This window comes from Bufo bufo, chromosome 6 (genome assembly GCF_905171765.1).
Source record: "Bufo bufo chromosome 6, aBufBuf1.1, whole genome shotgun sequence".
In the NCBI taxonomy this organism is placed as follows: domain Eukaryota; kingdom Metazoa; phylum Chordata; class Amphibia; order Anura; family Bufonidae; genus Bufo; species Bufo bufo.
In genome coordinates, this window is record NC_053394.1 from 101886636 (window position 1) to 101900682 (window position 14047).

Here is a 14047-nt window from a genome sequence, read left to right on the forward strand (position 1 = left end):
AGCAAACCGCAGGTCTGAATTGACCTGCGGTTTGCCGCGATCGCCGACATGGGGGGGTCACGGGACCCCCCCGCGCATTTAGCCTAGGTGCCTGCTCGATGATTTGAGCAGGCACCGGGTTCCGATCACTGCCGGCCGGGCGGCAGTGATCGGAACAACACATGACGTACCGGTACGTCATGTGTCCTTAAGTACCAGGACATCATGACGTACCAGTACGTCATGTGTCCTTAAGAGGTTAAGTTCAACGCCTTTGTTAGCAGAGAAAACAAAGCTTTATGTTGTGTGCGTCTAAACATGTCGGCACCGTGTACCATATTTCTCAGTTACATGTGTGTCAGTTTCTGGGACACAAAGTTGCTATCTGATTTCCCCCCCATTAGCTATATTTGCTTTTATGTAGGTGATCATTCCTTTTATCTACTCACTTTTTTTGGTTGTACTCAACATGGAGGCAGACCGTTATGGGGCCTGGTGCTCAAATACTTCTCCTGTTCCTAACATAAAACCACAGCGATTTCCTGGAGCTGCCACGAGAAGGAGCTTGGTGCAAAAGAGATTTTACAGCTTCCATTGAGTTCAATAATAATAATAATAATTTTTGAATATATTGTGTGAAGGGAAGTAGGATATTTAGAACAGTTTGGAGGAGATTTATGAATGTATTTGATGGGTATCTGGTTGTAAATACTTTGAGAAATATGATGTTCAGTATTAGTACCATATTTATGAAGAACATGTTCCAGTTTATTTGACACAGAAGTCGGGTACAGTGCGATTTATTTATTTATTTATTTATTTTATTTGTCCACTGATTTTAAAAAAAATTAAAATATGGGGGTAGGGAGGCATACTAAGTTTTGCTATGGAGCCCTATACCTGTGTACGCCCTGCCCTGGTTGTCAGTTACAGTTGTACAGTCGTCTCTCCCTCCATTCTAGCTCCGTCCTGCAATGTTCTCCCTTGCAATGAATGGAATATTCATTTAAAGACTTTTTTTTTTTTTTTTTTTTTTTATTGGAGCCCCTGTTTGTAACCTGAGCAAGAAAGAGGGCAGTATAGCTGCTTTATTGTTACATAAAACAACTCTACTGCAGGATGGGACCGGCCGTCTGACCAGCGGACTGTTACAGCATCTACTTTGTCAGCCGGAAGTACGTTTTTCTATACAAATCTTTGAGAGCCTCCATGTGAGTCTTAGGCGGCATAGACTATCTTACTTCCAAATGACATAACAGATTCTGTAGCAGTCTGGTGGTCAACTGACGGTTGCATGATTTGGGAACAAAGGTTACAAACGGGGGCCTCAAAAATAATAATAAAAAATAGAGTGCTTCTTTAACCCTTAGGCTACCAGCGCCGTCCATGTAAGGCACTGGTGCGATGTGTAAACATGACGCTCGCTCGCACGTGCAGCGGGCGTCATCGCCGGCCGATCTCTGCTGTTTCATACAGCAGAGACCTGCGGCTAATTACCGTGACCGGCAATAATGCCGATCGCGGTAAGTAAATGCTTTAGATGCCGTGATCAAGTGAGATCACGGCACCTAAATGCGCAAAAACCCGGAAGCTTCCCACCTATGCCCCATGTGTCCAATCCAGGCATAGGTAGTTGCGCTGAATACTGTAAGTCTTACTGAGTAGGCTAACAGTATTCAAACTGCAATTTTTACTTTGGCCACCAGATGGCAAGCCAGGATAAGAAGTGAGCAAAATAAGCTAATAATAAATTCCTGATAAACCCAAATAAAAAATTGTTAAAATTTTTTTTAGAAGCTAATATATGAGGCACATAATGATCACAAAAAAATAAATAAAAAATGTTAAATATATAAGAAATATATAAAAGTTTAAATCACCCCCTTTCCGTATAATTCAAAAATGAATTCCTAAATAACAATAAATATAAACATCATGGGTATCACCGCAACCGAAAATGCCCATACTATTAAAATAGAAAAAAAAAATCCAATACGACGAATGGCATAACGGAAAAAAGGGTCAAAATGTCCGATTTGCCATTTTTTTTTCATTGCTTTTCTTACCCCAAAAAAATAAAATGTGACCAAAAAGTCAGGCATGCTCCAAAATGGTATCAATTAAAAGTACAGATTAATATAAAATATAGAGTGGTTGTGCACACCTCATTTGGAGGAATTCATCTATCGTTTATATAAAACAAATTCCTGGTATATAATAATAACAGTTTTTATTTACTAAAACAGAACAGAAATGTAACCGTATAGGGAATTTCAGAAATATTCAACGACGTAGACCAGGGTCAAGTGGACCATAAAATGTTGGGGTCTCCGTAGTGAATATCCCGGATAGTCCTCAAGTGGCTATATAGCCCTCTGACATTCAAGCAAAGTAGAAATCATGTGTCAAGGTTCATCAAATAGATACAGACGTTAGTCAGAAATAATCAATATAATATTGACACTGAAATAAAAATCAATAATTCATCCACCATGGGACTGAAAAGGACAATAGTGAACAATCAATAATATATCCACAATGGGACCACTATGAGAGGACACAAATGTGGATATATAACACAACTACTATATTAAGGTGAATGCATAAAAATAAGTCCACCTAAAAAATGTTGTGATTAAATTGGAGAAGAGCCTTGTGTTTACGTGTAAGATAATCCCACCTATGTAGATGATATTTCCACCTAAAAAATAAAAAAGATCCACCTGTACAGGGAAAAAGGAGTGCAAAAAAAGGGAAGTATCTCCAATGGCTATATAGTCCACAGTGCAGCTGCAAGGGTTAAAAGTGTAGCAAATAGTTAATCCACTGTAGGAGGACCGTATTGCCTGTTGTAACAAATGGATATATATGTGCTTCCAATTGTTTAACACTGTATCACTTCAATAATTGCGAATGAGGTAACATATACAGAATTATTGTAGATTCGTTACCAATTGCTGCAGCTTTCAGAAGTTCCTGCAATTCACATAAAAAGTAGGGTTTGGTAGTAATACCCTTACTCACGATTCGTTATCCCAGTTGGGAAACAGCCTGGCGGTGGTGAACGGAAGGTCGGGTGGTGTGTTCCGTGTCTGACGCAATATTAATCTTAAAATCACAGTGTTTGGAGCAATGTGCTAATAATGTTCATGCCTGTGGCCGCGGCATCCCACGTGCCTGCAGCGCTAGCAGTGCTCTAGTCTTCCGGCGTCTCATTCTGGTTTGGAGGAATTAAAGAAGTTGCAGGGTCCAAGTGCTAGTATAATTAGAACTGATTGCGGTTGGTATTAGGTACCGCATATATGAAAAAGGTTATAGCGCTCTAACGAATCCTCAATATTGGGAGTCCTCACCATACGCGTTTCAGAGATCTCAGTCTCCTTCCTCAGTGGCAAGGAGACCCCCAAATATAGTGGAGCTTTTATAGTCTTATCAGATAAGTATCTTCAGTTAGATGTAAAAAGTGGCATGGAATCCATGTTCTATCACTCTTCCATTGGCATTAGTATAATTGTCTCTGTAGTGGATGTGGTATAGCAAAATGCCTTGCATTTTTCATGCGTTTTTAAAAAAAATAAGTGCCAGTATAATCTTTTCGAATAATAAAACATGACAATACATATATAATAACAATCTGAGCATTTATAAATATATATATATATATATATATATATATATATATATATATATAGAATACGCAATAATAATGGGTAAAAATGTATGTATTAAAAGTACAGATTGTTCCACAAAAAATGAGCCCGTAAACAGCTCATTAGACATAAGTATAAAAAAGTTATGGGGGTCGGAATATGGTGATATAAAAAAATACATTTTTCTCAAAGTTTACATTTATTTTTACACTATTTAGACATAAAGAACCTATACATTGGGTATCGCTGTTATCATACTGACCCAGAGAAAGAAGGGCGTGGGTCAGTTTTGCCGTAAACAAAATGCCATGGGGAAAAAAAACGTAAAACGGTGTAGGTATTGTGTTTTTTTTTTCCAATTCCACCCCATTTGGAATTTTTTTACCATTTCCACAACATTTTATGCCATAATTAAGGATGGCATTAGAAATTACAACTTGTCCCGCAAGAAATAAACCCTCATACAGCTATGTGACCGAAAAAAGAAAAAAGTTATGGCTCACGAAAAATAGGGAAGAAAAATTAAAACGAAAAAACCTCCAGTAGCCAAAGGGTTAAAGCGGTTCTCCAGGAATCAAGGAAATTAATATATATTATAAATATATTTCCAAATATCTTTCATTAGTTATAATGGCTCATTTTGTTTGGGGAGCAATCATTAGGGAAAATAAAATGGCCGCCGTCCTATTAATACACAAAACCTGTCAGGGATTACATTCCAGAATACAGTATAGGCTGGGTTCACATCACGTTTTTCCCATCCGTTTAACGGATGAGCGGAAAGGCCGAAGTTACGCTGCAGCGCTGACAGACGAGCAGCAGCAGGGTGAGAACGCCGAAAGCGCGCATAGACGGCCCGCACTTTATGCAGCAGCTCTGACATATCTGGGTAATTTTTAAGGAATCTCTGCACCACCAAATTCAGCACATGACCCAGGCAAGGGATGTGCGTCAAACCGGCTAGTCCCAGAGCTGCTACGAGATTTCGCCCATTATCGCACACCACCAGGTCGGGCTTGAGGCTGACGGGCACAAACCACTCATCGCCTCTTGTCGTTTACCCCTGGCTGTGCTGAAGTTGGTGGTGAAGGTATTACGCTGACCGGATGAGGAGCTCGTAGAGGATGAGGAAGCAGAGGAGGAGGAGGAAGCAACAGGAGGCAAACTGAAGCGCCCTGCAATCCTCGGTGGTGGAAGGACATGCGCCAAACTGCTATCCGCCTCAGGCTCAGCCGCCACTGCATTTACCCAGTGTGATGTTATGGAGATATAACGTCCCTGACCGTGCTTACTGGTCCACATATCCGTAGTGAGGTGCACCTTGCCACAGATGGCGTTGCGCAGTGCACACCTGATTTTGTCCCCCACTTGGTTGTGCAGGGAAAGGGAAGGCTCTCCTGGAAAAGTAGTGGCGGCTGGGCTCGACGTACTGTGGGACAGCCACCGCCATAAGGCCTTTAAAACTATCCGTCTCCACCAGACGGAATAACAGCATTTCAAAGGCCAGTAATTTAGAAATGCTGGCATTCAGGGCTAGGGATCGCGGGTGGGTAGGGGGGTACTTCCTCTTCCTCTCCAGCGTTTGGGAGATGGAGAGCTGAACGCTTCCGTGGGACATTGTGGAGATGCTTGGTGACCCAGGTGTTGGTGTTTCTGGCAGATCCTCTGTTTGCGGGGTGGCAGGTGCCACTGTCACTCCAGAGGTGGATGAAGAGGCCGAGACTGCAGCACAAGAGGAAGCAGGAGGTTTTTGAGGTGTCTACTCCACTGCAGCTTGTGCTTTGCACTTAAATGCCTGGTCATGCAGGTTGTGCTCAGGTTGAGAACGTTTATGCCTCACTTCAGGGTCTGATTGCACAGCGTGCAAACCACTCATGTCTTGTCGTCAGCACATTGTCTGAAGAACTGCCACGCCAGGGAACTCCTTGGAGGACGGCCACTCCGCTTTTGCACCCTGCTCCCTCTTCTGCTGTGCTGGTGGCTCTGTGCAACCACTGCCTCTTCCTCCGAACTATATAGGTCACTCGCATGACCTTGATTCCATGTGGGGTCGAGGACCTCATCTTCCACCCAGTCTTCACCCCTGCCTTCCTTGTCGGTCTGCACACTTTCGAAAGCCCCAGCAGTTGGCACCTGTGTTTCGTCATCATCCGAGACGTGCTGCGATGGTCCTCCCATGTACTCATCTTGAAAGATAAGTGGTTGGACATCGGTGCACTCAATCTCTTCCACCTCTGGGGCAGGGATAGGTGGATGGCCCTGGGAAACCCTGCTAACAGAGTCATCAAAAAGCAGAAGAGACTGCTGCATGACTTGGGGCTCAGACTGCTTGGCTGATTTGCAAGGGGGTGAGATGAAAGACTGATGGACATCGGCTGCAGGTGCCAACTGTGGTCTTTCAGCAGGAGACTGGGTGGGAGACAATGTGAAGGAACTGGATCCACTGTCAGCAACCCAATCTACTATCGCCTGTACTTGTTCAGGCCTCACCATTCGTAGAGCCGCATTAGGTCCGACCAAATACCGCTGCAGGTTCTGTTGCCTACTCGCACCTGAGGAAGGGTTTTCACTTGTGCGTGTAACTGGCACAGATCGACCACGTCCACTCCCTGCAACAGTAGCTCCACTAGCAGCACCATGACCTGGGCCACATCCCTTATTTGACGCTCTCCTCATATTTCTCGAATTTAGGATCTTGCCCTAAATGGGTGTTTAATAGTAGAATAGAACGACAGTATGTACAGGGTGTATCTCACACGCCCTGAACCAGACTAGGCCTCAATTAAATTTGTTTGCCCAAAATGGCTGTATTTCAAATACCTGAATCAAACCCCTGTATGTAAAGGGTGTATTTCACACGGCCTGACCCACAGTAGGCCTCAATTAAAGATATCTTTGCCCAAACAGGTGTTTGTTTAATAACTGTATTTGACTGCAGTATATAACCCTGTAATTTCTGTTTTTTTTGCGGATCCATTGTAATAATGCCTATCCTAGTCCGCAAACTAGAAAAAAATAGGACATGCACTATTTTTTTTGCGGAGGAACGGACATACTGATGCGGACAGTACACGATGTGCTATCCGCATTTTTTGTGGACCCATTGAAATGAATGGGTCCGCATCATATCCGCAAAAAAACAGAACGGGCACAGAAACAAAATACGGTCGTGTGCATGAGGCCTAATACAGATGTTGGATATTGCCAAAAAAGAGTTGTTTTTGGTAACAGAATATGAAAGCTGTATATATTGAACTTGAATTTAGCACTTGCAGATCAGGAAAATAGTGTTTTTTGGCAAAAAAGTGTGTTTTTAAAACCCCAGAAAATGATGGCTGTATTTCTAGCTTAAATTGCACACTGACTAAGCCTGCAAATGCACCAGATGTTGTAAATTTTCAAAAAAAATTGGATTTTCAATGTCCCAAAAGCTCAGATGCAGTGCTAGTGCACTGAGCTTGCATAAAATGGCCACTGGGCTCAGGGCAGGATAAAAAAAATGGTGCCCTGCACCCACAAAACACAATGTATGTAGATCGCTGAGTTAGATTCAGATTTTGAGCAAAGACTTTCAAAAAGCGCCAAGAAAGCACCGAACCCGAACTTTTACTGAAATGTTCGGGGTCCAAAAATCCTAAAGTTCGGTACGAACCCGAACTTTACAGTTTGGGTTCGCTCAACCCTAAAGAGGACCTTTCACCTCTCCTGACATGTCTGTTTTAATAGCTTCATGCATTCCCCATGTAATAACAATTTTGGAGCATCTAGTGTTATGTCTGTATGTTGTGCCATTCCTTTATTATTACTACTAGAAGTTAAGAATGAATTGCTATTAGCCTTCAGTAAGGGTACAGAGGGGAGGTAACCAGTTGGGGGGTGTACCTACACAGTCTGAAAATGGCAGCACTGATTGGATAGAGTCAGTCTGTGCAGGTACACCCCCCCCCCCCCCCAACTGGTTACCTCCCTTCTGTACCCTTACTGCAGACTGCTAGCAATTCATTCATAACTTCTAGTAAAAATAATAAAGGAATAGCATAGAGACATAAGAATAGATGCTCCAGAATTGTTATCACAGGGGAATGCATAAAGCTAATAAAACAGGCATGTCAGGAGCAAGGACCCAAATGTAAAAAAGTGCTCCTCTCCCGGTGTCTATAGTGAACGATCAGCCCTGGATTGATGTCTTCTAGAAGGAGCGCTCTCTTGTATTCCAGGACAGTGACAAGAATTCAGGACCATCTCACTGTATCATGAATTTTGAGTCTAGAGGCCCATGATACACAACGTCTCCTGTGCCTATAAGATTTAAGGGGTTGTGTGCAATGAAATATTTAACTATTAGACATAGTAAAACAAAGACGTTAAGTTTCCCATTTATTTGTAATCAAAGCTCTACTGCCGTTATGATAAATCCAACGCCTGTTTGCTATTCATGGCCCCACGTAATCAATGGAGGCGAGTATTAGCCCATACATTGCCATCCCCATTTACTGTATATACGTATGTGTCCTCTTGTTATGTGCCATATTTTATCCTCATTGATTTACTTTTTCTTTTTTATTGCTCTGCAGATTTTTGGAATGCCCTCCATCGTGGCTCATATAAATGAAAAGCCAGAGTTGTTTTTTGGATCTGATCGGTTTGAACTTCTGGCTCATCGTCTGGGTCAGTATTTCAGCACAGACAATTTGTTAATTTTGAAGTTATTGGACGTAGTGGAAGTGAGATTTGAATAAGATCCAGTATAATGTGCTGTACGTGTTTACCTAAGTGACAAGTCGCCAGCAAGTCTGATTGTTGCTCTCTTGGATAGCCGCTTTTCACATCGTCCACAGCTCAAAACCGTTTTTACTAATTACATATAGAATAATATTTAGAAAAAGTCGAGAACCAAAGTAACTACAGTACTTTAATGTTTGTCTTTATTTGCAAAATATATCTATATTTATGCTGTAAGGGTACGGCCAAATGCGCTCGGTTTTCTGCAGTGTAATTGCAGGTTGCAAATCGGCAGCATTTACAGTAGGAGTGAATCAGATGAGGTTTTAACCAATCACATTCACCCTCTGCAAACATTTTGCACAAGAAAATCATAACTTGACACATAAGTGTTCCCTCTGGGCGATACATTGTGAAAGGTGGGCAATCTCTTACTAAAGGTGCATTCCCATGTAGCAACCACGGGGTAACCTGCAATACTGTGACCATAATTTAAAGGGGAATTCTCATCTTTAACATTTATGTGGATTTACAATAAAAGTGCGACAGATGCTGACTCTCTTAAGAACAATTGCCTATGGCAGTATATGGAGAGGTGGCTCAATATGTGAGGCCCCTTCCATTTATTTCTATAGGAGAATGGGACCTGTGGTATTTGAATCTATCAGACTCCTGTGGATATTTCATAAAAATCTTATCTGCAGTCCTATGTAACACTACAAATAACACAGTGATAACTCTGAGTACAGATAGTGTAGTAGATGTCACTTGCAGTCCTATGTAACACTACAAATAACATAGCAAATTTCTTTAACACTAAGCCATGCCTCTAACCTGGCTTGATGTCTATCTATACATGTCCCAGTTCCACCCAGTCCCCTTTGGGCCCAACAAAATTGTATTCCCCCGTACAGTAGAATGCCTCCTTTAGTAGCCCCTCACCGTAGCGCAGGCACCAGAATTGTTAATAAAATTTAAAAAAAAATAACACTCGCCCTGTTCCCCTGGCGAATAGAACACACATGATGGCTCCACTGCACTCAACTGTCTTTGCATCCTAAAAATGCAGAGACAGGTAAGAGAAAGACATGCCACTGAACTCCGAGACTGTCCTGCCAGATCTGGGAAGGTACAAGTGCAGATAATTAAGTAGATATCCCCTGCAGTCCTATGTAAAACCACAGATGGCACTAGTGTTGATCATGTGGTAGTGTTACCTACGTCCTTAGGTGCCTCTCCCAAAGGGACGCCATGCTGGCAGCTCTGCCTCCTCTTTCTGCTGCTTCTTGCCCCGCACAGAACGTCCTGATGCAGCTGCGTCAGGTGGGCATGGTGATGGTGACACACAGGGACACTGACACACACACAGCTAGGCCTCACCACATTCCAGCCTGGCTCCTCTTGGTAACTACAAGAACACAACTTTCTGCACCTCCGGCTCCTTCCCCACTGGTCACATGGGCGACTAGAAAATACCATACCATCTACCCTGTTCTGTGTACTGGGGCCGCCTACCCTGGCAGTGCACACAGCAAAAATGGTCTACATTGCTGGGGTAAGCTGCCCTCTAATTCAGAAAAGGCAGTTTGATGAAGTCCCAGGACGTGTCTGCAGGGGTGAGCGGGCATACAGAGGCCCTGAGCGGGGGCACTATGGAAGCTACGCGGCCGCACAGCTTAAAGGGAACACTGAACTTGACATGCAACAAAATCTGCAATATTTGTTTTGGGTTTTGTCACTGTGGATTTCAGCCACAAAAAGGACAAGTATAGGACATGTTCTATGTTTTTTTTTTTTTTTTTTGCAGGACTGCGGAACGGACAGACGGAGTGCTTGTCTGCATGTTTTGCGTCCTCATTGAAATAAATGGGTCCACATCCAATCCGCAAAAAATAGTATGGTCATGTGCATGAAGCCTTAGGGTGCATTCACATGACCATATATGTATTTTGCGGTAGGCAAAACGCGGATCTACAAAAAATACAAATGACGTCCATATTGCATTAGTTTTTTGCGTTGTAACAATGCCTATTCTTGTCCGCAAAATAGAAAGAATAGGGCACGTTCTATCTTTTTTGTAGGGGCGGCGTAACGGACATATGGATGCAAACAGCACACATTGTGCTATCCGAATTTTCTTTCGGCTCCATTGAAATGAATAGTTCCACATCCAATCCAGAAAAAAATGCAGATTGGATGCGAAGCAAAAATACAGTCATGTGAAATGGGCCTTATAGTGATTTTATTGTGTGTGTAGATTGGGCCCGGCACATGGAGGGGATGTTTCAGAAATTAGATAAACCCTTTAAAGGATTTTTTTCGTCATGGCAGCAGATTAATACTTTAATACTAAGAATTCGGTATCGCTTGTCAGGATTGGTTTAGATATCTACTATTAATGCTGTGTGTAAGAAAGCTGGGATAGGTATTTCCTTTCCCTAAAAGTTCAAGGGTGCATGCCTGACTAATGGAACACAGAGGAGAGGTGTTATCTCCGCAGTTTATAAAATATCACATATAAAGAAATGCTGGGATAAGTGTATGGGTCAAGTTGGTCATATACCGTACAATCTCAGGGTGTCATTCGAAATATTTCAGAAATGTCCATGAATGTTTCACATACTTCCTTCAGTTCATGATTAACCATGGCTTCTACCACTCTGAGGTTTTTACATAAGATAAAGGTATGGAGGGATTTGCACCCTAAGGCCTCCTGCACACGGCCGTTTTTTTTTCCCATTTACTGGCTGTTTTTTGCGTTCCGTATACGGAACCATTCATTTCAATGGTTCTGCAAAAAAAACGGAATGTACTCCGTATGCATTCCGTTTCCGTATTTCCGTTCCGTTCTAACATAGAACATGTCCTATTATTGCCCGCAAATCACGTTCCGTGGCTCCATTCAAGTCAATGGGTCCGCAAAAAAACTGAACACATACGGAAATGCATCTGTATGTCTTCCGTTTCCGTTCTTTGCTGAACCATCTATTGAAAATGTTATGCCAAGCCCAATTTTATCTATGTAATTACTGTATATGCCATATATACTGTATACGGAACAGAAACGGAAACACAAACAAAAAACGGAACAACGGATCCGTGAAAAATGGACCGCAAAACACTGAAAAAGCCATCCGGTCGTGTGTAATAGGCCTAAATGTGGGGCGAGAGATGCAGACTTAGCCCACCTGTTTTGATGGTGCCCAAAATGATTTAGGCTACTTTCACACTCGCGTTTGGTGCGGATCAGTCATGGATGTGCACAGACGGATCCGTTCAGATAATACAGCCGTCTGCATCCGTTCAGAACGGATCCGTTTGTATTATCTGTAGCATAGCCAAGACGGATCCGTCTTGAACACCATTGAAAGTCAATGGAGGACGGATCCGTTTTTTATTGTGCGAGATTGTGTTATAGAAAATGGATCCTTCCCCCATTGATTTACATTGTGTGTCAGAACGCATCCGTTTGGCTCATTTTCTTCAGACGGACACCAAAGCGGAATGGAGGAGGAACGGAGCCAAACTGATGCATTCTGAGCGGATCCTTATCTATTCAGAATGCATTAGGGCAAAACTGATCCGTTTTGGACCGCTTGTGAGAGCCCTGAAACAGATCTCACAAACGGAAAGCCAAAACGCCAGTGTGAAAGTAGCCTTAGATATTGGACTGAGATTAAGAATCCTAGTAATATGATCCTGAATGAAGGATTAAAGCTTGATCCTCTTGTTTTTTTTATTTGGTCATCTGAAGGTGGACACATTGAAATACATGATAAATTAAAATCTTGTTGTTCCACCATTGCTCCATTTTATATAGAATACAAAGACAACCAAGGAAGCTAGAAAATTAATCCCAGTTTTAATGGCTGGAAATGTCAAATTGGTAGGGTGATGCTATTTGAAAAACACTATTTAAAGATGAACCCTTCAGCCCATTGGCTAGTTAAAAAATGGGATAGGTGTGTGGCTAGAATTTTCTTTCTTTTCCCAGCACGGCTTTGTGGATTAGGTTTGGGTTTTTGGTTGTTAAAAATAAAATAAATAAAATTCTGTATGGTAATTTTTAAATGTAATAAAGAGTTGAAGGGAAAAAAAATGTAATACTAGAAAACCCTTCTCTTTGCTTTGTTGCAGGTGAAAAATGGCTGGGACCGGTGCCACAAAACTCAAAGTTGTGACAACCTCCACAGACAGGAAAGGAGTTACATGTTCACCCTCAATTACTTAGAGTGGTAGTTTGTTGCTAAAATTAATGAAAAAGAAAACTGTATTCAAGCCAGAATCATTATTTACGAAGGTTTCTTAATTAATAAAAAAAATTCTATTTCATGTTTATAAGCTTCTTTATGCATGGCGCTATAGATCACTCTTTGGAATGTGCTGCAGATTGCAGACTATGGGGTAGATTTACTATCCCTTACTTTGCGCTTGCTTTGTCTTCACCAAGCTGGTGTTATTGCGTTACTTATTGAGGTGCAGGGATGCACGAGATGCATGTAACTACCGTATATATTAGGCCTCATGTTGTATGCATGGCAAAAAAAAAAATTTCCAACTCCTATAGAAATTTCCAATCCTTGTCTGCAAAACGGACAAGAATAGGACATGTTCTATCTTTTTTGTGGGTCCGCGTGTGCAGCCCCATTGAAATGAAAAAAAAAATGCAGGTAGAATGAGGACTGAAAATATAGTCATGTGCGAGCCCCATTGAGGACCGTTGGATGCTAATGTCTGTAAACCACTGCGGAATATAGCAGCGCTATATAAGTGCATAAAATAATGTGATAAAACAGGCTTAAAAAAAAGGTAAGACTACGGTATATGTTAGTACTTGTGGTTTTACCACAATTGGGATTTTTGAAAACCTAAGAACATTGCTCTACTTCTTAATTTTTACAACACCATTACTGAGATGTGGGTTAGGTACCCTAAAATTTAACTATTTTCTTGGGAAAATCCTGGCTACTAATCCTCAGAAATTCTTTCTATTTCTATACAGATAAGATTTTCGGGGAACCCTGGGTGAGGGTCTGTTTGCTGCGACACTGCTCCCCTATGATGCTGATAGTCCCTGAGATTTCAGAGCTGGTAGTGACGATGTGGGGGAAGCCAGGTGCATTGAATGGAGTGACCCTGCACATGTTTTAGTGACAGACTGGGAAATAGGGGGACAGGACCCTATAGTGGGGGCTTGGAATAATCTCAGTCTTCCATTATATACCTACTTATGGTGTTAACTGTTCTACGTGAACTATATAATATTCTGTAAAGTATCTTTCACACATCCGGGGAGGTTTTACATACTGCTAAGGTACAATTTTATTTTTATTTTTTTTATATTAGTTTGGAGTGCCCCCTTATGGCGTATCATTGAACTACAAGGTTTCCAGTTCATTTTGGACATGATGGGATCCACACTGTTGGCACTCCATTAGTCCAGAGGTCAGGAAGGGGATGAAGAAGAAATGAAAAGGAATGTGTTAACTATTTTGAGGCCCAAAAAGGATTAAAGGGAATCTCTCAGCTCCGAAACAACCCCCTCCCCCCCCCCAAACTAGAGTAAGCAGTGTATAGTGATGCTGAGTCCGATTTTATGTATTATTATTTTTTTTTTATCCTTGTATTCACTTACATTCTGACGATGTGCTCCCACAAACCAGCAGTAAAATGTGTTCAGAGGACACCCGTGCTCA

At 42.0% G+C, this 14047-nt stretch overlaps 1 protein-coding gene across 1 annotated transcript in view; it reads left to right on the top strand.

The window, feature by feature from the left end:
- LOC121005862 (glutathione S-transferase kappa 1-like) overlaps positions 1-12683 on the top strand; it is a 31898-nt gene extending 19215 nt beyond the window's left edge. The window contains exons 7-8 of the mRNA XM_040438658.1: positions 8204-8297; positions 12489-12683. Coding sequence (XP_040294592.1) covers positions 8204-8297; positions 12489-12532 — 138 coding nt within the window. The 3' untranslated portion in view covers positions 12533-12683. The remainder of the gene's footprint in view (positions 1-8203; positions 8298-12488) is intronic.
- The last annotated feature ends 1364 nt before the right edge of the window (positions 12684-14047 follow it).